The 24,756-nt window shown below is 33.4% G+C and overlaps 4 protein-coding genes across 7 annotated transcripts; 1 reads left to right on the top strand and 3 right to left on the bottom strand.

The window, feature by feature from the left end:
- Positions 1-214: 214 nt before the first annotated feature.
- On the top strand, positions 215-5,387 carry LOC108480215 (uncharacterized). Of its 2 annotated transcripts, XM_017783124.2 has the most exons (10): positions 215-318; positions 456-546; positions 1,206-1,286; positions 1,744-1,864; positions 1,986-2,080; positions 2,596-2,667; positions 3,459-3,698; positions 3,809-3,917; positions 4,110-4,296; positions 4,974-5,387. In XM_017783124.2, exons 2-10 carry the CDS (start codon positions 523-525, stop codon positions 5,068-5,070), a joined length of 1,026 nt encoding a protein of 341 aa, XP_017638613.1. In that variant the 5' UTR covers positions 215-318; positions 456-522; the 3' UTR covers positions 5,071-5,387. The 2 variants fall into 2 exon arrangements, with proteins under 2 accessions (XP_017638613.1, XP_017638612.1); XM_017783123.2 differs by having other exon boundaries at positions 215-546.
- A 1,313-nt stretch (positions 5,388-6,700) lies between these two features.
- Positions 6,701-12,669, bottom strand: LOC108483315 (vacuolar-sorting receptor 3). 2 transcript variants are annotated; one of them, XM_017786644.2, is made up of 13 exons: positions 12,140-12,669; positions 10,062-10,754; positions 9,844-9,932; positions 9,672-9,741; positions 9,516-9,599; positions 9,114-9,190; positions 8,958-9,039; positions 8,360-8,442; positions 8,198-8,264; positions 7,681-7,809; positions 7,475-7,584; positions 6,959-7,101; positions 6,701-6,764 (listed from the first exon to the last, which is right to left on the bottom strand). In XM_017786644.2, exons 1-12 carry the CDS (start codon positions 12,444-12,446, stop codon positions 7,003-7,005), a joined length of 1,890 nt encoding a protein of 629 aa, XP_017642133.1. In that variant the 5' UTR covers positions 12,447-12,669; the 3' UTR covers positions 6,701-6,764; positions 6,959-7,002. The 2 variants fall into 2 exon arrangements, with proteins under 2 accessions (XP_017642133.1, XP_017642132.1); XM_017786643.2 differs by having other exon boundaries at positions 6,701-7,101; positions 12,140-12,666.
- Positions 12,670-14,336: 1,667 nt separating this feature from the next.
- Positions 14,337-19,474, bottom strand: LOC108480752 (uncharacterized). 2 transcript variants are annotated; one of them, XM_017783846.2, is made up of 10 exons: positions 19,347-19,474; positions 18,584-18,627; positions 18,311-18,484; positions 18,174-18,223; positions 18,011-18,080; positions 17,805-17,910; positions 17,310-17,376; positions 17,058-17,133; positions 15,835-16,124; positions 14,337-14,678 (listed from the first exon to the last, which is right to left on the bottom strand). In XM_017783846.2, exons 3-10 carry the CDS (start codon positions 18,468-18,470, stop codon positions 14,595-14,597), a joined length of 903 nt encoding a protein of 300 aa, XP_017639335.1. In that variant the 5' UTR covers positions 18,471-18,484; positions 18,584-18,627; positions 19,347-19,474; the 3' UTR covers positions 14,337-14,594. The 2 variants fall into 2 exon arrangements, with proteins under 2 accessions (XP_017639335.1, XP_017639334.1); XM_017783845.2 differs by lacking the exon at positions 18,584-18,627.
- Positions 19,475-21,682: 2,208 nt separating this feature from the next.
- LOC108481310 (FT-interacting protein 3-like) lies at positions 21,683-24,024 on the bottom strand. Its single transcript, XM_017784462.2, has one exon. It carries the CDS (start codon positions 24,017-24,019, stop codon positions 21,683-21,685), a length of 2,337 nt encoding a protein of 778 aa, XP_017639951.1. The 5' UTR covers positions 24,020-24,024.
- Between the last annotated feature and the right edge of the window lie 732 nt (positions 24,025-24,756).

The raw sequence follows: 24,756 nt of genomic DNA, 5'->3' as shown, positions 1-24,756 counted from the left end.
CCAGATTCATGGATCAAATTGGGAAAGTTTTCAAGTTCCGATTTTAATATGGACAAAAAATTTCAGCGACCAAGTTGGAAAAAATTGGCAAGTTTAGGGACTAGTTACTTTATCCCTAAAATTTAGGATCAATTTTATATTTAAGCAATAGTCTAGGGACTTTAAGTAGAATTAACCTTATATATATATTAATTTGATGTTAGATATTATTTCTTACACGTGAAGTCGGCCTCAGAAAATGTTTATAACAGAGAAAAAAATAAGGCTCGTCGATGAAAAATAATTTTGTTCCAAAAGCTTAAATATTGCTTTTTCAGTGTATGAAATTAAATTCGCTATATTCATCTCAATTCAGATCTTTCTCTTCTTTTTTTTTTATTTTTTTTCTTTTTAATCGTAAGCTCTCCTTAAACCCTAGCTAATTTTTCATCTCAATCCATTTCTAAAATCCGTAGCTTTGTACGGTAACGGAATCGAATTTATCAAGGTGATCGATCCGGTGCTTGATCGCTTCTCTATGCAATGGTGGTCTGCAAATGCCGCAAGGTATTAGTTGTTTTTTTATCAATTTTTTTGAATTTTTTTATCATATGATGAATTTTTTATTAGTATTAGCGTTGTAGATTTAGATTTCTTCGTGGTGAATTTTTTAATTTTTATTTTTGAGAAATATGTGTTGCAATTTATGATTCATCGGTGGAGGTTTTAGATCTATAAAAAGTTTGTTATCGTCTTAAAAGAATTTAGCTGTTTTGAGATCAACGTTGTCTTAATTGTAGAGCTTATTAATTGGAAATGCGAATTTGAAATGAACGAATCTAATAGAGATTTTAGATTTCAAGTGGAATGTTGCTTGTTATATTATGAATTTACTTCATTTTTTTAGAATATGTGTTGCGATTTGTAATTTATTGCTCAAGTTTTAGATCTATCCCAAATATTAATCATCTTAGGACGTTTTCAGTTCTTTGTTTCTTAATTTTGACTTTATTAATTGGAAAATGTGAATTTGATTACTTAAATGAATGAATCGAACAGAGCGGGAACATTGACCTTGATATTTGGAGTGCTAGAGTGGCTTGTTATGCTGTGAATTACTAGTGTGTATTGCATAGGATAAATTTGAAATTATGTTATCTTGTTGGGGTCAAAGCTTTGCAAATATCTCATCGTGTAAACATCTATTCCTCCTTTTGGTGTTGTAGGCAACAAAGTTATATTGTTTTGTGCACAAGGTTCCAGTTTGTGGAGAATGCATCTGTTTTCCTGAGCATCAAATATGTGTGGTAAGTTTTTAACATTCAGTTTATTTGCATTCAAAACAGTATTTCCAAGACTTTTATTGATAAAAATGGACTGGTTATGCTTCAGTGACTACAGGAAAATAATAATCCTATTTATACCTAAAAAGTTGGTGTTGGCAGTGGTTTATTGTGGCGGCCTTTGTAGAGTTAGAACTCTTGTAAAAACTATTTTAGGGTCATAGATTGATTACAACCTTTTTTCAATTATATGTCTTGGGATATGTTGGATACTGTAATAGTTTACTTTACGATAACCTTTATGTGCAATTTTCTAAATAATATGCAACATCATGGAAATTGCTTTTTTATGATGTTAGTACGCCAATTTCTGCCATGTATATATAAGCTTGACAGTGTTACAAACCATTTTTAAGTGGAGATGTTGTATAGAATGCTGTTTTGGGGATTATAATGTACTTTCCTTTCCATTTTGATCTAGATTCGTACTTACTCGGAATGGGTAATAGATGGAGAGTATAACTGGCCTCCCAAGTGTTGCAAATGCCAAGCTGTGCTTGAGGAGGGTGCTGGCTCTGAAACTACTCGGTTGGGTTGCTTACGTATGTGTTTATGCTGATTAGATACTGCCTCAGCTTTTTCTTTTTATTTTATTTGATCTGTTTACAGACTGCATGTTTGACTTTTGCTGTGTAATCTTATCATATATATTTGCTTCTTTAGATGTTATACACACAAATTGCTTGATTTCTCATATCAAAAGCTTTCCTCTGCACACTGCACCTGCTGGCTATACATGTCCTTCATGTTCTACATCTGTAAGTTTTCTAATCATCATGAATCAGCTATATCACAGTAACATCCTTCTCTTAACTATTTTTTCAAGTGATAAATTTGCACTTGAGAAATTGTTTGTAACGCTATTCTTGAACCTTGATGGATAAGAGATGGCCATGATAAAAAGTAATGTGTCCTGCTGCTTCTTTTGGAGCTAGTCAGTGTAGTTAGTCGATGAAAACTCCTTTGCTGATTACCATTTTTCTGATATTTTCCTCTAACTTTATTCAATTGAAACTTTTCTATGGGCTTAGTGGAAGCAGAGTGTAGATATTAATAACTGGAACAGAATTTAAATGAGATTCTCTCCTGTGTGAGAACAATTCCTTTGATCTATTACTTAAGGTATAAGAATCTGTAGAAGTTTCTTGTGGCATTCCTCAATTTGTATATTTATATGCATGGATTAGAGCAGTTATATGCAATGGTCTTGGTTAAAACTTCTGCCAGTAGTGGTTCTTTGGCTTGCCTCATTTAGCAGTGCTTTCTTGCCCAGATATGGCCTCCCAAGAATGTAAAAGATTCAGCATCTCGTCTTCATTCACTGCTGAAGGAGGCTATCATGCAGGTGAGTTCATTCTAGATTTCTGTTGTTTTAGAAATCCACTCATTCTAAATGTGAACTTTAGATATCTTTTTCTTTTTCTCAATATTTCTCTTATCAATCTTTTCTTCTGCTTTTTGTTGAGTACATCCTTTGCTTCTTTATCATATTGCCCATTGGTGCCTCAAAGTCATTCTTGCCACTTGCTAGTTGTCAGTTGTTATGCTTTTCACGATGTGGTGGTCAAGCTTGATTTTGGCCTTTCAGTGGGTGACGTGAATGTTTTGGCATTTAATTGTTACTGTGGTAAAGGTTTCCAAAATGGATGCTGTAAATTCCGCTAACAAAATTTTCCTGTCAAATGTATTGATCAGCAGAACCAACTGCTTCCAATGAAAATTAAAGTAAAATGTAGGCCATGGAAGTTTATAGCCAAACCTCTTCTTTCCCTGTCCACTAAAAGCATTGAACTATGAGATAGTTCCTGAAACCTCATTTCCAAAGTTATTTCAAAATTATAAAACTCAAAACACAGCCACCAGAATGTTGAAGATCCCCTCCTCATGTGGGGTGGCCACTCAATCTTTTGATGCTTCGAAATGCTGAACTTATAGATTACCTTCTGAAATTAACATCTAAATATAATCTTTAAGAAGTGCTCAAAAGAAAAAGTGATTTGGATTGATTTTAGTTTTAGCATGCTCTGTCTCAGATCTGTTTTGTATTCTTTAGGTTGAAATTAATATAATTCTGAGTTGATCAACTTCCATATCTGCTTAAGTATGTTTTAAATGACTTAAGTTGCTAATGTGTAGACTGGCATGGAGAAGAATTTGTTCGGGAATCATCCTCCACCTGCATTTGCTTCAGATCCTCTGGTAAACGTGAACTCTACTGGACGAAGGGATCGTGATGGGAATTCATTGTCCTCTGTGGCAATAGATGAAGGATACTCAACTGTTGCAGGACCTTCTAAACTTTCGGTGACTGAAATAATGGAGATAGATGGTCCTAGTTCAGCTGAGAATTATATTAAAGCTTCTAGTCCTGTTGCTGTAAGTTTTATTCTTGTTAATTGTTGGTTTCCCTGCTTGTATGTGTTATTTTCCGAATGTTAAATTTTTGTTTCCTTGGATGTTTTGTTCTATGTTGCTACGTAACCCAGCCTGTGGCTACAACTCGCAAGAGTACAGTTCATGCTGATCGACAAAATTCAGAAATCTCATATTATGCAGATGATGAAGACGGAAATCGTAAAAAGTATTCTAGGAGGGGTAAGTTAAAAAAGCCTTTGTTCATGAAGCCATTCTGCTCTGTAATTGACTGGAATTTTCATTTTTCTCTGGCTATGACCTACTATTTTCATTTCAGATCTTTTTGGATAACTCGGATATATCATGATCTATTATATGCTCCGATCTCAAATTCATGATTCGTTTTATCGTTTGTATAATTTGTTGTTGTAGGTCCACTTCGTCATAAGTTTCTCAGAGCGTTGATTCCCTTCTGGTCAAGTGCATTACCAACTCTACCGGTGACTGCACCTCCGCGTAAAGATGCATCCAATGCGGATGATGTCCCTGAAGGTTGGTTGAAGCATCAAAGGTCATCACGGATGGATCCACGAAAAATCCTACTTTTCATGGCAATCATGTAAGTCAGCACTTATACATACATATATACATATATATATAGATATGGATAACTGCCAATGCTAACCACTAGCTTACATATGCATGCACTTGCCTGTTTCTGATTGTTATGCATATATGTTTGTGCTTATGACAAACCAACTAATATGGAAAGGTCGAAATAAGGGAGAAAAGATCTTTAGAAATATATGTAAGTATATTCGGTATTCAAATCTTTTGCTTGGTACAAGATTGGTTTTTTCTGCAATTGCATTCCCTGTATGTCACGAATTTGGGTTTTATGTGTTCTTTTACCTGACTGCTAACTCATATCATTTTGCTCGTCCTATCTTGTATCAAGAATCATAGACTTAGGATGTCTTTGTACTGCTTATATCGGTTAATATATCTGTATGTCACGAATCTGGGTTTTATCCGTTCTTTTACCTGACTGCTAACTCTAATCATTTTGCTCATGCCATCTCGTATCAAGAATCATAGACTGCGGATGTCTTTGTACTGATTATATCGGTTAATATACCTATATGTCACGAATCTTGGTTTTATGTTTCTTTTACCTGACTGCTAACTCATATCATTTTGCTCGTCCCGTTTCGTATTAAGAATCATAGACTGCAGATGTCTTTGTACTGCATATATCTGTTATTCAAAAACTGAACCGTCTATTGTGTTATGCAGGGCTTGCATGGCGACCATGGGTATTCTGTATTACAGAATTGCGCAAAGAGCTCTGGGCGAGGGACTCATTGATGATGAGCCGATAGTAACTAATTAAAGTTTCAACTGCTATAAAACCTGCCTTGTCTGCTCTGACCTTAGCTTCGACAGCAGCGGTTGGGCAGATGAATTCCGAGGTACTTACTATCCGTCAGTCCCCTCTTTTTAAAATATTTCCTATTTGGTGTTAATACAAAGAAAAATTGTCAATTCAATGAAGTTAAAAATGAATGTTTACATAGCTTTTCTTGGCCCCTTTTTGAGCTTTTTCTTCTTCTTCTATGTTTTGTTGGTATTGGAGTTTAAATGAATGACGTTGTAAAGAGGTACCTAAATGCTTTTTACAATATTCAAGGTTTTTTTTTTTGCTTCAAATTATTTTAAAAGCCAACACAAAATTCTTATATGATGTTAATATATAATAGGGGTATAATGAATATGATATGATACTTGTTAATAATTCTAATATATTTAATTATTTATATTTTTACTAGCGTAAATTACATTAGTAGTCATTCAATTATATATAATATTATTAGGTTACTCAATATTTTTAGATTTTTGGGTGGTTATAGTCGGCTAGTGACAAAAAGGACAATTCAATGGATGGATAATTATTTTGTAATTTTTTATAGTTGGGTGACCAGAAAATTACTAGGTGATATTTTGTAACTTTCTATAATTGAGATTGAAAATGAAAAAAAGCTATAGTTGGTTGATCAGTTTAGTTTACCTTTTAAGCTATCGACGAAGTTATATCGCCCGTTCATCTGGGTTCAAACTCAGTTGAGAAGTAATTAAAAAATTGTGTTTTTTATAAAGTTATACTATTTTTATATGAGGTTAAAGAAACTCGCACGGGATGAGATTTTCTAACGAGTATGCCAAAATTTAGCCCTATATATTTTCATGCAATTGAGATTGAAATTGTAAATTTGGACACTCATGGACTTGTATCTTTTTCCAATTGAATTAGAAACTTTTACCAACTGTTTATGTATCTTTTAATATTTAATGCGCAAACGATTAACTTCACAAATGTGAAATTTAATAATGATATTATACTGTTATTATTTTAAGATATGAACTAAGCATATCATAACAAATGAAAGTCAAAATTAAGTTTTTTCTGCTATCTTCTTTAATGCAAGACTGATTTTGATTATTATGAATATAAGCTAAATTTAATTTAATTATAAAAATACAATTTGAACTATAATATACCATGAACTAAACAAGTAACTCAAATTTGCTAGCAAACCTAAGTGAAATGAACTTTAAACAACCTAATCATAAAAATAATCTATTCAAATGACTCGATTAAAGAAATAATAAAATATATAAGCCAATTGACCTGATTCATTGGTTTGCTGACCTAACCGGTTTGCTACTCTGACTGTAGAATTGATCCGAATTAAACTTTATTAAAATTTCCATAAGGTAAAACATAGTAATTTGTTTAGCCGGTTCAATATCATTCTCTGGACGGATAACCTGCTGATTCTCGATCCAGCTGGTCCGGTTCAAATTTCCTTGCTTGACTTATCCAATTGCTACAATTAATATATATTCCTTTTTTTCTTTAATCTGCATCAACATTACCTCATAAAAGAAGCCTTTTTTTTTTTCTTCTCATTTTGGAGTTAAAAAGTAGGAAAAGAAATACAGTAAAAAGAACCCAAATGAAATACACAGAATTGCCATTTAAATTACGGAGCAAAACCCAAAAAAAAGCTTCCGAGGATTTAGAATCTGTAAAGAAAAAAAAAAAGCTACAGTCAGATCCTTAAGATCTGCCCCTGATCTCAACCTTTTCGGCATGAATACGGTACAAATAGTTGACTTCTATTCTGGATTTTTTTTTTTCTCCGATACATTTTTTCTTTTCGAAATAACATCCATGCTCGAAAAATCTAACTAAAGGCATAACAAGAACCATATCAAACCTGAATGATCTGAACTCCGTGAAAATATTGGAGTTTTTCCTTCTTCATGCACGATCGTTGCTTACATGGTTTGGAACTTCTCCTTGACTATCCAGAGGCATGTATTGTGCCATTATAGCTCTGATTTCGGAATCCATGTATGACTGCATATGTAATAAATCAAGTGAATATTAGGGAGAAAGGCCCATATATACTTGAAATACAAATAATACATATAATATAGAAGAAAATCCAAACGGATAGTTCAAGTTTGGCTCGCCGTAAAACCCTCAAGTCCAGGCACTTTGATTGAAACCCATGTATGCTTAAAATATAAATAATATATATACACACACATAATATAGAAGGAAATTCGAATCGATAGTTCAGGTTTGGCTTGCCGATCAAAACCGTCAAGACCAGGCATTTCGATAGAAACCCAAGACTTCAGTAAGAAAAGTAGCTTTCTTAACCAACCAATATGCAGTCCAAACTTCATATTGCAGCCTTATCTTATAATGTAATGCAACAACTTACCCTTAATCGATATTTGTAAACAAGATAAGCACCACCACCAGCCATTGCCAAGCCGATCAAAATGACCCACATAGCAGCCCATGCTGATCGTACTTCAGTACCGCTCTTACCTGAGATAGAACATGGAATCGATATAAAAACATTAATCATAAGTCATATATTCTGAAGAAAATATGTTGTAGCAAATTGAAGATCCTCCAACTCACTTATGCACGTATCATGGTCCCTGATATACAAAAGATCTCCATTGCAAGTGCACTCGTAGCTTCCCCAAGTATTTTTGCAGCTACATTCAGGGCACTGGCAGGCTCTCTTCTCCTTGCATTCATCAATATCTGCATGATGGATAAGGCAGAAACATATAATTTAATATAACATTCCTATAATACTTGGTTGAAAATGTTGGATACGACTCATTATGAGTATGCATCCTCATACGCATATCCAGAAATGTAGGATCCTTAAAGGGTCATATCCCCAAACTCATATTGAAAAATGTGCAAGGGAAGTGCTGGGTATGGATACTTCAAGAAAAATGAAAAGTCCAAACAACATAGGAACATTCAACAAACTCAAGTTTCATGCAAGTTTCTTCATTTTAAGAAAGAAGTGGAGTCAATATGTCCCGTAGCGGATAGATCCCAATTCAATCTAGTTTGAGATCCTAATCACAGCATGAAACACACATGTGTGTTTGTGTGTATCCATTCATTCAAAACTCACCTTCACAACTTTTGACACCGTCACCTTTAAACCCTGGAGGACACTGGCATTTAACATCTCCGTTATCCTGTTCAGAGCATTGATCAGAACATAAACTTACTTTCACAAGGAAGAATAAACAACAAATGGAGGAGCTTGTAAAAAATAAAGATAGCAGCTTACCAAACAAGCAGAGTATGCACGCCCATTCCGTGACTCATGCCAACAACCTCCATTATTGATCTTGCACCTTCCAGGCCCACCAGCTGAATGGCAAGAGTAATAGAATGAGTGAACATACAAATCTATGTTAGACATATTCAAAATTTTTCAAGATGTAAATATATTTTGAGAGTCCTTGGATGATCATATCCCAATATGGATGTTTCGATATATATCGGACAGGGTTACAAAGTCCTTTCTCAAGAAGAAAGTTTTAGTGCCCTTATCACACATATGCAAAACATAATAGTCAATGAGCGGCTTCAAATCAAGACATAAGTCAAAAAAACAAATCAAACTTTTCTCACAAATCAAACTTTTCTAAGTTTTTCTATATATTTGGAGGGTCCTTAGACGGCCATAGCCCTATACCCATGTCCAAATATGTGTCGGACACGGATGTTAGATAGGCTACATGAATCCTATAATGCCATGCATCCTATTACGCCCATATCATAAGACATGAATCACAAATGAACATTAAATCTGTAACTTCATATTTTAAACATTAACTTTGAAGAAAACACTTAATCCGTGCAAATAAAATCTTGATTCTCACATTCACAGTGACTGTATCCATCTCCTTTGAATTGCACGCCATCAACCAAGGGACATTCACAAACTCTTCCTCGAAATGTATCCTAAGAAGCAAATCAATATATTCAAATAAGCTCATGGAGTAGAGAACCTCCATCAAATATGTTTTGATTCATACCCTGCAGGCTGTGAGATTTGCTGCTTTATCTTGCCAACAACCACCATTATTTTCCAAGCATTCATTTGTCTCCACATCTGCGAAAAAAGTAACCGCTATCACTAGTGTTTCAAATAACAACTGGACGGTAAGTTGAAACACTACACTGGATTTCTAAAAGCCTAGCTCTGGCCTATGTTACTTAGTGTGAGAGTCGGATAAGGCCACATGCTAACATGGATATGTACAAGTTGTTCTTAGCTTTTCCTGTATTCAGAACGTCTTTGGAGGGTCATATCCCCATACTCGTATATGAAAACGTTTCAGACATGGGTACTCAAGAGAGGTAAAGAGTCAGCACCCCTAAGTGGAACCAGACTAAAATACTTCTCTTGCAAGAAAAATAAAACACGACAAACTCACCACCACTCAAACAAACAGCTGGTTCAGTAGTCTCCTCGAAGCCGGCACATATGGCCTTCAAAACAGCACCTTTGGCCAGCTTTCCTGCATGCAGATATGTTAAGAAACGGAAACCACCCTAAATTTTATCTGGGAAATACAGGGATAAATATAAACCTCGATATTGGCGATTGTTGACAACAAGTGTAGGCAATATGGTAACATCTCCTCTAGATCCTTTCCCCACCTATGAAAATGTTTCTATTAAATAGCTTCAAAAAGGTCAAAGAAGACAACGAATTGGAAAAAGAGTAGTAAAACATAAAATATCTAAGCCTGAGAGGATTACTTGAGCATCTTGTTCTTCTTTCAGAACAGGATTCTCCATATCAGCATCTGGATCTCCCATACACTTTTCAATCCTTTTAGCATCAAGCCCTGAATGGATGACAAAAGAATATCATCAATTTATTACTAGTTTCCAGCAAGATTTTGATATTTGACTGTGCTATGAATATTAACAGAAATTTTAAGATAAACCAAGGATTCTTCCAATTAACTATTTACCAAGAGATTTGATAACACCATCTGCACATTCCTTGTTATATTTTTTCTCCTTCATGGGGCATCTTATTTGAAAATCAGTCACATAATCCCACCACACCCAGGGCCTATTGGTCTCATTTGCCACTTTGAAAACGCAAAGCTGCCTTAAGTTCTCAATAACTACATCTTTCCCTTCATAACCTGAGCTAAAATCTTGTTCAGGATCCGGGGCACAGTATCTTCCGTGGTTGATGCATTGAGATTTGCACTGTCGGCTTAGGGTGAAAGCTTGAGGGCAGTACCAAGTTATATAATGGGGTGTGAACTGCGTATAGCCACCTTTTTCGAGTATCTGAGCAGCACCCTTGAAATCCTTCACAAATGCCATCAGCATATCACATTTAACTCCACATTCATCATTGCTGTTGGTCCATAACTCGTACTCGACACGATCATCAGGGTGTGGAACAGCCTCTCGCCAATCGAGATTAACATTGACCATATCCCCACCACTGATAGCTTTCTTTAGAGTTTCACCAAAAGTTTTCTCGATAAGGGCAGATGGAATTGTTATATTTTCAATGTATTTGGCAGATGAACTGTCCTCTTCAGGATTGTCCATGGTTATTAATGCTTCTTCAATATCATCCGCAACAAGCACTGCAGAAGCACCTGCTTGCTGTACATTCCAAACCTTTAAAGCAAAGAAGCAATCTGGAAAAATAATAAGAAAAAAGGTGCTAAATGCAGTTTCAGCAAATATATTTATCAAAAACTAAAGAAAAATTACATCTAAGACCATAACTCAATCAAGGACAATAAGCAAATTTTACAACCTTAGCAGCAACTGGCGTCCGTATATAGGCAACACTTCAGATTTTTCTCATCTCTTTAACAGTGTAATCACATTATAGTAATGTAACTGAATTATCTAATCCGGAAGTAACTATAAGCCATTACTACCTACTGCTTAGATCAACCAGCATTTTGAACCTCATTTTTATCACCATACATCTGTTTGAGAACCAAACAAACTCAAATCATACACTCTAAATCTATGTTCACTCGGACTCGGGTATGAGTTTCAAATATAGGCACATGTTTGACACGGATATGTTTGTTTTTGTTTTACATGTATCTGGAGGATCTTTCACAAGTCATGTGTCCCCATATGCATGTTCGAATATTGAGTCTAAAACGGGTACTTCAAACGGATATCTAGAGGATCATTAACAGTGTAATCGCATTGTAGTAATGTAACTGAATTATCTAATCTGGAAGTAACTATAAACCATTACTACGAAATGCTTAGATCACCATTATGTTGAAACTCATTTCTATTATCATATCTGTTTAAGAACCAACCAAACTCAAAGCATACACTCTAAACTTATGTCCACTTGGACTCGGGTATGAGTTTCAAATACAGGTATGTGTTTGACACGGATATATTCAAATTTTTTTCATGTACCTAGAAGGATCTTTGAAAAATCATATCACCGTACACATGTTCGGATATTGAGTCTAAAACTGGTACTTAAAGCAAAACCAAGAATCAGAGAAACTTAGCTCTACTTTTGTAGACACCTCTTAAGGCTATATCCCTATGGGAGGGAAATGAAGCTAAAAAAATGGACCTAATTTCAGAAAACAACTAGTAAGAGAAAAAGAGAAAAAGACGTCCGTCCAAACAACTTAAAGCAAAGCCGAAAAGAAATAAATTAATAAATAAATGAATGAATAAATATATAAATAATGATAATGAAATCAATGGAAACTGATAAATCTTAATTTATTTAAATGAATAAGAGTTAAAAAATAATTAACATAAATCCAAGTAGATGAAAAAACCAAATCAATTAACCCTCAAATCCCAAACTAACAAATAAATTATTGCCCCATAAATAAACCAAATCCAGCAAATTGAACTTTAAACCTAATATTAAAAATTCCCCAATTTGGAATTACTCAAATTAGATAAAACAACACAAAAATTCCTCATCGGTCAACCCTACAACAAACAAATTATAGCTCAAATAAACAAAATCACAGATTAATTTTTCTTATAAGGCGAAAAATTTGAAGAAAAAAAAGGGTACCTCCACGATCGACCAAAACAAAGGTAGGAAGAGAACCAGGCTTGGATTTAAACGAAATCCCAAAGTCATCAAAGCTTTTACAAGCTTTCTGGTTTTCTTTAGGGTAAACCACAACACCAGCCATGCTTCCACCATATTGAGGTATCCCAAAGTTCCCAATCGCACTATCATGGGTTCCTTTAATCTTCTCCGGCGATGTTACCGTCAAGCTGTTCTTTTCCACCACGAATCTCGCGTAACAATTGCTTATCAAAGATAATAACATAAACCCTTGAAGAAGATGATGCTGGAGTGTTCGTAGTTCCATATCTTTACTTTGGGTTTTTTTGTTTTTGGATTTGGATTGGATCAGTTTTAAGGACGATACTGATGAAGAAGATGAAGATCGTGTATGAAAAACATGTAAAATTAAATGGGTTTTTTAAAAATAAAGATAGTGAAAATGGCCATTAAATATTAAATCAAAAGTCGAAATCTTTGATCTTTTAAACAAACATTTTTATGTTTTAAATGATTTTAGAACACAGCTTGTGAAATTTTGACACGTAGCTTGTGAAATCTTAGTCATTCATAGACGTAGCTCGTTGTAAGAGTAAATTGCACTAGAGGCTCCTAAGCTATGACTTATTTTAAATTGGTCGTTAAATTTTAAAATATTTTAATTACATCCTTAAACTTTTAAGATTATGTTAATTAAGTCCTTATGATACTAAAACCATTAAGTTCGTTATTAAGTAACATATCAGATCCTATGTGACATAATTTAAATTTTAAAAAGTAAAGTGTCATTTTACTTAATAGTGAATTTAACAAGTTTAGTAATGAAAGGACTTAATTGACATAACCTTGAAAATTTGGAGATGTAATTAAAATATTTTAAAATTTGAAAACTATTGAAAATGAGAATCATAGTTTGAGAATCTTTGCTGCAATTTACTCTCGTTGTAATTAAATGCTTGTGAGTTGGGTCTAGAGGTGTTTATATTTGAGCAACCCGTAAGTTGATTTGGTTCAAAAGACATCGACCTTCTTTTCTCTCTATCCAAGACAATAGATGTTTTTAATTAGCTCGAGTTTTTGGGATAATTTATATGAATTATTGTTGAGGTTTCTTGCAGCCAATTTGTACTTGTGCCTCATTTAATATATGGGTTCAAACATCATCCATTATGAAATCTTTAATTCTTTTGGTATAATGACTTATTTAGTTATCCAACTTTACAAAATGACTTCAACCCTTTATTTAATTTTTTGTCTTTTTTAACATTTAAACTTGCACTTAATGTCAAATTACCCAAAACTAAATGGAAAGTTAACGAAAACGTGGCATCTACATAAGTGTCACATCAACAATTAATTATTTTTTAATTAAAAAAACAAAAAAGCCCACTATTAAAAATTAATATAAATATAAAAACAAATATTAAATTTAATTAATTTGGATTTTTTAGGTGATACGATCCGGTTTTATCCAAAGAAATAAATAAAATCTAACAACTGCTCATAGATTTAGAATGAAGATTATTTAAAAAAACTGGTGGTCTAGTTGATTGGTTTCTCATCCAAAGATTAATTATTTGGATGCAAATATCAACTATAATACAGATACATTTAATTTTGTATATAAAATATCATATATTTATTAATTTAAATTTAAAATTAACCCTCAAATTATACCATATTTTTCTTTAGAAACCTATTTTTATTTTCAGCATCTTAAAAACAATTCCCTCTCATTTTATCCTTAAAATACAATACCAACCAATAAAAAACAGACGAAATTGAATAATTTATCTGCCTACTTTTGACCCTAAAAAAAACACTTTTGAGACCAATTTTGTAATCAAGCATTCTAGTTACTCTAGAACAATTAAGAAATGGCAAACTGCCTGGTAGTGATTGGATCAAATTAATTCTTCTGATATTAAATGAATCAATTTAACCCCTATACAATTAAAAAGAATCAAATAAGGTGAAATTTCAACAAAGTTACGTCTTTGACAAGGTTAATATTTTGAAATTTTTAGGGGTTTTGCAAATAAAATCCTTTGTTTAGAGTTGAACTAGAAACGAATAAAAATTAATTTTTCATGTAATTTTTCAAACACTAAATGTTAACTTTATTACAATTTGACATTATTTGATTCTTTTTAATAATTCAAGACAAAATCAATCTATTTAATAATAAATGGACTAATTTGATTCAGTTCATATAACAGAGGGACTTAGCATAGACTTTAAACATTAAGAAATTCTATAGAACAAGAAGGGAACATTTTTAACATACCAAAGGGCAATAAACAAAATTTGCCACTTTTAAGCATACTAGAATTGGGTCATTACACCCTCCAAAAACCAGTCCCTGAACTAATAATGTCACTAAACAAACGCAATAGAACAAACAACAATAATTTAAAACAGATAAATTATTAACATTAAATTAGTAGGTGCAAGATTAGTCAACCTCCATACCAGAAATGCCTTCCTCTAGAATCTTTTGAAGTTCCTTCACTCTTTGCCGTGTTAATGCAATACAGTCCTGCATCCACGGGAAAGTTATTTTCATATCAAGCTTTTGGTCCATTAGTTCAGTACAAGTTTAAGGGTTAATATAATTTTTAGCTCCCGAACTTTGCAATTAGGTTTGGCCCATGTTAGTTTTGGAACTTGGCAACTTTTTCCATTTTGGTCATTGCAAGTTGATTTTCATTGAAGTGTGATAATGAGACACTCGGATATTGTATGAAGAAGTGGCACAATCTTAGAGTGTTATGCTCGCACCTTAATGGAACCCAAGACTAATGTGGATAAAAAAAAGTTTAGATACTAAAGTGGACTTAATTGCAAAGTTTAGGGGTAAAAATTACATTACCCATAATTTTAACAATATAATTTCAAGGGTTAATGTAATTTTTAGTTCCAGAACTTGGCAACTAAGTTGACTTTGGTATTTTAATTTTTTTTGTCCACTTAGTCCTAGAACTTGCAACTTTTATCAATTTGGTCCTTCAACTTGAATTTCGTTAAAAGTGTGATGACATGGTGCTCTGAGATTGTGCCACATAATCACCTAAAATATATATAATTGGGAAAAGCTGACATGGTACAATATTAGAGTGTCAAGTCATCACACCTTAATAGAATCAAAGTTCAATGACTAAATTAGGAAAAGCTACCGAGTTATGAGACTAATAAAAAAAAGTTAAGAGTACCAAGTTGGACCTAGTTGTCAAGTTTTAGTGACAAAAATTATATTAACCCTAATTTTACAACAATTTGTATGGCAAACACATCATAAAAAAAAAGACTTCAAAGCACCAAAAAGTTCGAACTTAGAACATGAAAACCTATATTTCTATAAACTATTTCCCTTTGGACAAGAAAATGACCTTCGGGCATAATCTTGGAGTCAAGGTGGCTTCTAAAGTTAACGGTGAAAAATACACCATGATAAGAGCACTAAAATGTAAAGCATCATAAGAAAAATAAAATAAAGTTTGAACTTTGAACATGACAACCTATATTTCTATAAACTATTTAACTTTGGACAAGAACATGACCTTCAGGCCTAATCTTGGAGTCAAGGTGGCTTCAAAAGTTAACGGGGAAAAATACACCATGATGAGAGCACTAAAATGTATTATGCTGCTAAAGCATCATTAAAACCTAAAAAGGGACATCAAGATTCAACTGACCTGGATAGCTGATGTATATGCTAGAACTGTTCCACCTGGTTTATGAAGCGAGACGAGTTGACTAGATGAATCTAAAACCACGGTTACAATTGTGTCCATAATAGATTCTTCCTCGGCAGTAGGATCTGCCAAAATGTAGTTCTTGTGAAGTACACATGTCAATGAAAACGGAACGCTGCTCAGATTAATTTTTCTTTTCTCCTTATTGACTGGTTCCCTGTCAGATAGTCCTTGTTCCTCTGATAAAACGATCTTTCCATCATCGTTGAGAGATACCACTGGGATTTCCACTGGAATTTTTTTTCGTAAAATAAAAACAGTTAGATTAGACACTCCAAACAAAATCTATTAAATCAATAGTGTAGCTGCAGAGGGAATATCAAGACCAGATAATATAAAGAGGCTTTGCATGGGACAGCAAGCTAGGCAAAATTAAAAGGTAAATAGATTACAGCCATAACATATGGTTGACCTTGCTTTGTATCTTATATCATGAAAGTATAAATTGCGGATATTTTGCAACAGGGTTTACCATTGAAGTATGCCCTATAACCAATAAGCTTGGTCAAGATTTATACTACGAATGATGCATACTAATCACTCATCTAATATGAGATTTAGTAATTTTTTGGTTTACCCAAGGAAAAGCTTTAATCATGGATTAGATGAAACCATGTCCCTAAAGCAAATTCTGATCATTGTATTGCCAAGATAGAGCAGTGATGATTTTTGCTGGTACATGAAAATGCGTTTCCTATGTTAAAACTAAAGGAAGTAATTCATGCAAAAACCCCAAGATCATCAGACACACACTTAAAAGAAGCATGAAAATCAGAATGTCAACCCTGAAATAAAATCAATTTGTATGTTAATGCATCAAGTGGATATAGCTTTTAGTGGTTTATCATAAATTTCTTAAAGATAACAAAGGAAAAGGAGCATTATGTTCCAAGTGTATTTTGTCAACCTATTATGACTCACTCTTGATAAATAAATGAAATGCTACTTTTAATTTAATTTACACCAAAGGAATCCCTCAAGCAGTCATACATTTTTCTCTTAAAAAGAACAAAGCAATTTTACCATCACAAATTTTCTTTTCCCTCTCATTGTCAATCTTCTTTCTCATGGAAGAGGTTGGTTGTTTTTGGCAAGTATTATCATATTTAGTGGCATGGTGAATTAAGGTTATAATGTTTGATGAAAATGAGAGAAACACTTACAATGAGAAAAGGCAGCAACAGCTGAGAGTAATGCAGTGTCAAAAAGAGCACCATCAGCATCCAAACAGTATATGTCCTGAAAAAACAGAATACTATGTTACTTCCATATTCAAGGAGATCAAAGGCACTATGGTATTACTTGAATTTCCATATCAACTTGCATGAACACTAGATGGCTTATGTTCGAACTCTTACACAATTTGAAAGTCCTAAGACAGATAATTAAGACATTTCAAAACCACAATCACGTACCAAATATGCCATCCAAGCAGCTTTTCCACTAACCAAGGACAGTTCCTTCAAATTGATCATGCCAGAGCTGTAATTACACATGACAAGTTGTTTGAGAACCTAACAGAAAGAAAAGGATTCAAAGTGGAACATTTTTGAAACAGAACATTTATAAGTGTAAAGAGATTCAAAAGAAACGAAACCACCAACAAATTTAGATAGAAAAACTGAGCAGTGTGCTTCAGCAAGTAGTAAGAAGCAAGAGGGAGAACTCAAAGTTTCAATATCAAGGCTAAAATATCCAGTTAACCACATCAATAATCATAAGTAAATACAGAGGAGAAAAGGAAGATAATGATTGAATCCACACCAAGATGAGATAACAAATTGCAGACTTTGCATTCTAAAGAATTACAGCACAGATAAGCATCACACGTCACAACTACAAGTAAATTAACAGGCTTAATAGGGTGCATCTTAGCATCAATAAACAATCAAGGATCTAAATTGGCATGCCTTAAAATAGTGTCTGACAATTGCTTTGCCACGACTGGTGCTCCCTCAGCCGGTCTGCCAGGCCTAACAATTGGAGAACAAATTGGAGGCATGTGGAAATCAATCGCTGAAAAAGAAAAAGAAATTATGATAAAATACGAGAGATAAGAGATACGTTTTAAGAAGAGAAAGAGAAACAGGAAAGCATGCAGCTAATCGCAGCAAACCTATACAACCCTCATCCGGTGTTTCCAATGAAGGGGTCATGACCTCCATTTTGATAGCAGCCAACATAGTCTATGCCATGCAAGGAATTAATTATTAAACTCCAAGCTTAATTGCTTGCCAAAGCAAAGCAGTATATGTATTAAGAGAAAGTGACAAACTTACAGTTGAACCAATTTTTGCAAGTGCTGAACCATTAGCAGATGCAACAGCCCCTGGGTATTAAAGGAATCAGATCCAAGTATGGAGAAATATTATGTCACATAAAAGTTTCAGAGTTATATCTTTTTTCTTTTACTAACCAAGGGCAATGGTGGTTTCTCTTGCTCTTCCAAGCGGACGAGCATCAGGACGTATAGACTCTAAAAGATGTTTCTCGTAGAAACGAAGGGGAAAGAGGCGTCTGAAAGCATCTACCTCAACTTCAGTTGACAAGTCACCGCTCGCATTTGGTAATCCCATCGTCAATCTATTTTCTTTTGATCGAAAAAGGGGGAAAAAACACATTTATACCCATCCATTATCAAAAATTATATTTCATTCATTTTAAAATGTTGTTTTGAAGGTAATAGTACCATGGAAGACCTTGTACTAGAAGTCGGATTGCTTTTTGCCTCTTCTACTCAAAAAATAAGCAAATTAGTCCTTGTACTTTAAATCAAAGAGCAAATTGCTCCTTGTGTTAAAATTTTCATTCATTTCTACTATTAAAGAATAGTTCCTATACATCAAAATAAGGTACATGTAGCACGTCAAATATAATTGTCCGGTTATTCTGTCGGCCACTATAGATTAAAAAATTTGACTGAAAGGCCTAGTTTGCTCTTTGATTTAATGTACAGGGGAAAAAGGGTTTCCATGCTGCTTTTTCCATTAAATATGTGTTTTAGTTGTACAAACAGCATCAATATTTTATAAATTTTAGCAGAACTTTCTACATAAACAATTCTAATTCATCAATAAATCAGCATAATCGGAAAATTTTCAATACTCGGAATCAATATTTGAAACACAAGCTCATGCAATGATAATGAAAACAATAAACAAATTAGAAACGAGAAATAACCCACCATACAAAGATAGGGAAAAATGATGAAAACACCCAATAAAAAGCCAAAGAAAAATGGGACTTTAAATTGGTGAAGAGGAGCTAATAAACAATCTCAATCATGGGACAAAAAGGGTCGTTTTCTTTGTGTTTATTGTCTAACTGATTCTCAAAAAAAAAAAAAGATGAATGAAACACTCTAAAACTTGAAATGAAACGAGAAAAAAAACTATAAAAAGTAATATAAAATTATTATATATGAGAATAAAAGAAAGCCATTTCCGGTGTACCTTAGCAAACCGATGGCAGACAACGACGGCTAAACGTTTAACAGAGAAGAGCGGAAGTGACAAAAAGAAGATAGCGAGGGCTCAGCATTCATTAAGAAGCTTTTTTTTTTACTCCTTTTCATATATTTAAACAGTGCAATGGGGGTAATCGGTAATTAAAGCCATCTGAAGCAAACTAAATGGGTTAATGTCTTTTTTAGCCCCCACAATTTCACTTAATGTGTAAGTTAGTACCTGTAGAAAAATCCAATTTAGTAATCAGTACCATACCGTTCTGGTCTTCTACCTGTACCAAGTTGTTTAGGTTTCGTTCCGATCAAGATTTCAGTATGCTTCAGATGTTCCAATGTTTTTTGGTCCATTCTAGCTAATACTACTAGCCTGTAACGGTTGGTACAAAATTTTGATATTTTAAATTTATTTTTAATTTTTTACTTTAAATATTTTAATATTTTATAATTATATTTAAAATTAAAATAAAGTGAAGCTATTGGACCAATTAATAAATTTAGAACTTATTTTTACAGATAAATATATTTAAATAGATGTAATTAAGATATATTTATTTGTATATATAACATATTTAGTGAAAAATTAGTATTAGACTATATATACATGAAAAGTATTTTAAAATATTGTTAAATTCGAAACAGTACATTGAAACTAATACCATAACAAAAAAAGGCATGCTCACTAATACAATACTGACAACCATGGATTGTGTCCAAAACCTTAACCCGACATAACTTAAACGATGATTTAACAATAATGAATAAATAGATAACACGTCATCGTATTTGATTTTGAATTTTGTATATAATTTTTAATTCGTTGATTATATTTTTACCACTTAATTAAATTTGAAATTATTTCAAAATTTTGTTGTTCCTTTGAAAATTGAAATAAGAAAAATAAAATAAAATATTTTAATCACTTGGTAAAAATGTAATTAGCCCGTAAAAATTATAGGTAAATTTTAAAATCAATCAAAAGAAGTCACATTGTATCTATTTATTCATTGGTGTCAAGTGAGCGTGTGAATTAAATAGTGTTAAAATTTTGGATTGTACGGATACACGACAACATAGTGTATCAAATTGGACATATTATTTGTACAAGTACTATGTTACACATTAGGTAAAAGTTTAGGGGTCAACTGAAAATAAAATATGCATTTTTTTTTTGGATAGAAGGAATCTAGGGCTTGAGTTCAACTAGGCCTGATCATGGGTCGGGCCATACGTCTCGATTTGAATGTCTATCTGAAAAGTGGGAGGGTTTAAGCAAATAGGCCCAAAAATAGGCTTGGAAAAAAAAAAGAGTCTCATTTTCTAAATAGATCGGGCCTTGGATAGGCTTTTTTGGGCCGGGGTCGACTCAAATTTGAAAAAGAAAATCTGCTACTTTTTTATGCTGCTTTGTCACTGTTTTTGTGCCGTTTCGCTATTATATTGTTATTATTTTATTGTTATTATTTTGATATTGCATAACTTTTATTTTATTGTTAATTTTGTTACTATTTTAGAAGTATCTGCATGCTAAGTTACACTTATTTTAGTGTTATTTAAGTATAAATAAATTTTAATTTATTTTCAATGTTGGGAAACATTTATTTTAATATTTTTAGTGTATTTGATGAATTATTTTTTTTAAATTTGTATTTATATAAAACAATAATATAATTTTTTTTGATCTGAAATTTGGACTTAGGTTTTAACATTTTTATCTAGGCGAACTTGGACAAAATTTTAAGTACACTTTTCAGGCCGAACTAGTCCTGGTCCTAAAATTCTATGGAGGCCCGATCCAGCCCATAATCACCTTTAAGTTCGACTCCAAACTTGAGCTTCAACGATATATATTTACTATATATTATAAAATATAAATATATTTTAGAAAATTTAAAAATATGAAATTAAATTGATTTTTTAACCAGGTTTAAAAATTAAAAAAATTATAACTAATAAAACTAACGGGTAAGAGGGATCTTATAACTAGAGATCTGTCCAAATCATTCAAATTGAGACACATCAAACTAAATTAGTTGGGTTTGTCTGTTTAAACCAACATAAGCTCTCTTTCCGTGAACATAAGTTTCGGTTGAAAAAAGAAGGAAAAATTAAGGTTAATATTATATACAATAATGAAATTGTAAATTAATAATATGTAAAATATATTAAAAATAAAAATTCAATTAGACTATTGAACCATTCGAAATAGGTATTATAATACTCGAATTTAATTTAATTAATAATTTGAATCGTTTAAACTTGAATTTATAATTATTGATTGAATTTTGGCTCAAATAACCTACAAGAAGTTTTAGCACTGTGTACTCATAACATGTAATCTGCTTTTGTAGGTAGCCTACTGAAGAAATTCTGGGGTGCATTTAGCACATCTTTTCCTAAAAATGGAGGCCTCATTACATAAAATCCTCCAAAAATAAGAAAAACTTTAAGACTAATTAAATAATATAACATTAAGGATCCAACAAGACAACAAACAAGGAACATCACCGTAATTCTTGGGTCACGCCAGTTTAGCAGCGAGTGAAACCTCTCAACCTGTGTTGCAATATCACTGATCACTGTCACAACTCTCCCCGCAATACTTCTCAGCCTATCATATCTCATCCGTAGAACATCGAATTGTCTCGAAGATGGGAAAGTATCCAACTCTTCGTCCAATTCGTCGGCTGTTACAGATCCGGCAACCGATAGGTTTACATCGATATGAGTTGGACGCCTCGGTCGCTTTCTCCATTGGAGGATCATAACTTGAATATTATAAAGAGTCACTGTTGGTAATATCAAATCTGGTTTAAGAACTATAATGCAGTAGATCGCCAAGACTAAAACAGTTGCTGCAGAATTATTCCACTTGCGGATTTCATCGAACCATTGCCGAGCATCGGAAAAGCACTTAAAAGTAGCCAAAACTCTCTGAAAATTGGCTTTGGCTTTCCTTAGGCTCCACATTGGGGAACCTCCATCCAACATGTACTCCACAACTTCTTGCCTTAACGGCGGTTCGGTTCGGCTTAGACTCCAACAAAGAATACGAACGGCTTGTTTCCTTAAAATATCGAGTTGGTATATCGAAAGAGGGTAAATATGATGCATATGAGGCAACAAAGGATTCATGGTGTAAACCAGAAATAAGCTCAAGTAAGATGAGCAAGTAAATCTTATTGCTAGCTGAAGTTCTCCCATTTTTTTCGCTCCATTGGGTTGTAACACCAAAAGGGGATAAGAATATGTGTAAATCTTGTTCGTTGCAAGAGTCGAAAGTCGAATTCGTACCTTTCCGAAACTCGGATCTTTTCCATCTCCAACTGCAACTGCATCGCCACCATGCAAGTGACAGTCATCGAAAACTCCTATGGTAAGCATGGTATACGGGTCATAAACATCCCAACTATACTGTTCATTCCATTTTGGATCGAAACTGTCAACAACTGTCCGAGTCTTGACCCACTTAGGCCCGTATTTCGCCACGCAATAAGCATCGGTCGTTTCACGGCCATCTCTTAACTTCATTGGCTGCAAATCGGAAGCGTTAATGATCCCCAACTCCAAAACTCCGATCATAGCCGTCCACAACATTTTTGCAGTAGGCCGGTAATCGCTTCCGATGTGAACAGATTCATCGAACACATGATATCCGCCATCAAGACTTACACACATGTTAAGCTTACTAAAGAAATTCACCTCTTTCTCCATTCCATCTTCAAATACAATGTCCTCAAGATTGTACCACAACGGATCAGCTGGTAAAGGTAGCAGCCTCTGTTCAACATTCGATAAACGAATCACGCACTTCCCTAAACATCGGACCGTATTATTTTCGAGCCTATCCTCGACCGTTACTATTAAAGGATCGAAAAATGGCTCAGCAACAACGAACATCAAATCCTCATTCCATTTAGGATTCACATTCTTATCAGGGGAAACTCTGGTCCTCAATATCACATCCCCAACTACAGCCTTAACATAAACTTGAGGATTTCGATCCCTTCTTCCTGGGACTAAATCTCGTGCTTGAATTACGTTAACTCGAAGGTACCAAAGTCTCGGCGAAAGATATGCCTTTGAACGAGTATTTAAAAGGCTTTCACCGCTCACAATTGCCGAATCCGAGTGCCAAGCGTCGGGAAACACGCGATCGGCTTGTGTGCTATGCCACATAGCCAACATCAATTCGCCTTTTCTTAAAGTGAAACCATTTTTATCTTCCAATTTATACCACTGTGAAGCGAGGGGACTATCAGGGGGAAGACAAGGTGGAACCTCATGCAAAGCAACGGTGATTTTGCCAATCATATTGTCACCAATTATTAGTTCCTTGTCTCTCACGGTGATCTCCATAGTTGTAGCCTGCAACTGATCTTGTCCGAAGGCGAACACTTGGTTCCATTCAAAATCCGGTTTCTTCTCGAAGTACTTGGTTGTCGCGTTATAGTTTCCGATTTTTATTTCAACGTAAGGATCAATGATTCCATTGACAGCTTTCAATGGCAAATCTCTAGCTCTAACTATTCTGACAAATAAAAACTCCATCTTCTCAACAAGATCAAATGAAGATGTAAGTTTTTCGCCGCCGGAAACTCGGTCACCGCCGATGTTTGGGCTGGTTTCTTTCAAAGAAAAATCTACTTTTTCAACTGCCATTGTGCAAAGCTAGCGGGAAAGACAGGAACGAAAAGTTTAAAAGATTCTGGAAAAAGAAAAGACAATAAAGAATCGGGCCAGATCTCAAAAGATATAAATTTCAACATTTATAGAGTTGCCATATATATATATAACTAGATACGGTTAGTTTTCAAATTTTAATTACATTAAATAATCATTTAATATTTTTTATGTCATAAGTGAATAAAGTTAATATTACAGTCTAGAAAATTATTGCTCGAAATTAGGTTATAGGTTGGCTCGGGTTGATTCTAAACATAATATTAACATATTTTATATTTGTTTAAACTTATTAATATATATAATTTAATATTTAATAAATTTATATTTTTTATTTGTTGAATTTTTATTTAGTTATCTTAATATTATTTTAATGTTTACAATTAGAATAATATTATATATTTAGTATATATTTATTTATTTAATAATATATAAAAATAAAATAATATAATGTACTACAAACTTAATAATAAACTGACCGAGCTTTGAATTTTAAAATCTAAACCCATCCCCATATTTTAAATATACTTAATATTTTTGTACCACCAATTTATGAATAGTACTATTTACGTGTCGTTGCTAGTTAGTAAGATTTTGGGATTATGTTATAAGTAGCGAAGAGGTATGATGAATGTATGTTTTTTTTTTTTTTTTTTTGCATGTTAATCCCTTACGTTTGGATTAAGTTTCCTGCATACTCTCATTCTTGTAGTCTC

The sequence above is a fragment of the Gossypium arboreum genome, chromosome 1, assembly GCF_025698485.1.
Source record: "Gossypium arboreum isolate Shixiya-1 chromosome 1, ASM2569848v2, whole genome shotgun sequence".
Taxonomy (NCBI): domain Eukaryota; kingdom Viridiplantae; phylum Streptophyta; class Magnoliopsida; order Malvales; family Malvaceae; genus Gossypium; species Gossypium arboreum.
The sequence above is the reverse complement of the archived record's forward strand: the minus strand, read 5'-3'. Positions and strand labels throughout refer to the sequence as shown.

Bases quoted from the DNA above. Each gene is read 5' to 3' on its own strand.
- LOC108483315 (XM_017786644.2), bottom strand. From the start codon at position 12,446: ATGGAACTACGAACACTCCAGCATCATCTTCTTCAAGGGTTTATGTTA. The intron at 9,933-10,061 runs GTAAATAGTTAA...TCATCCATTCAG, and splicing joins TGGTGTTATCAAATCTCTTG to GGCTTGATGCTAAAAGGATT. The intron at 7,102-7,474 runs GTAAGTTGTTGC...TTACATATGCAG, and splicing joins TTTACAAATATCGATTAAGG to TCATACATGGATTCCGAAAT.
- LOC108481310 (XM_017784462.2), bottom strand. From the start codon at position 24,019: ATGGCAGTTGAAAAAGTAGATTTTTCTTTGAAAGAAACCAGCCCAAAC.
- LOC108480752 (XM_017783846.2), bottom strand. From the start codon at position 18,470: ATGGGATTACCAAATGCGAGCGGTGACTTGTCAACTGAAGTTGAGGTA. The intron at 17,134-17,309 runs GTACGTGATTGT...CTGTTTTTTCAG, and splicing joins CTGCTTGGATGGCATATTTG to GACATATACTGTTTGGATGC. The intron at 16,125-17,057 runs GTAAGTGTTTCT...AAAAAATTCCAG, and splicing joins TGTTGCTGCCTTTTCTCATT to TGGAAATCCCAGTGGTATCT.
- LOC108480215 (XM_017783124.2), top strand. From the start codon at position 523: ATGGTGGTCTGCAAATGCCGCAAG. The intron at 1,287-1,743 runs GTAAGTTTTTAA...ATTTTGATCTAG, and splicing joins CTGAGCATCAAATATGTGTG to ATTCGTACTTACTCGGAATG. The intron at 3,918-4,109 runs GTAAGTTAAAAA...TTGTTGTTGTAG, and splicing joins TAAAAAGTATTCTAGGAGGG to GTCCACTTCGTCATAAGTTT.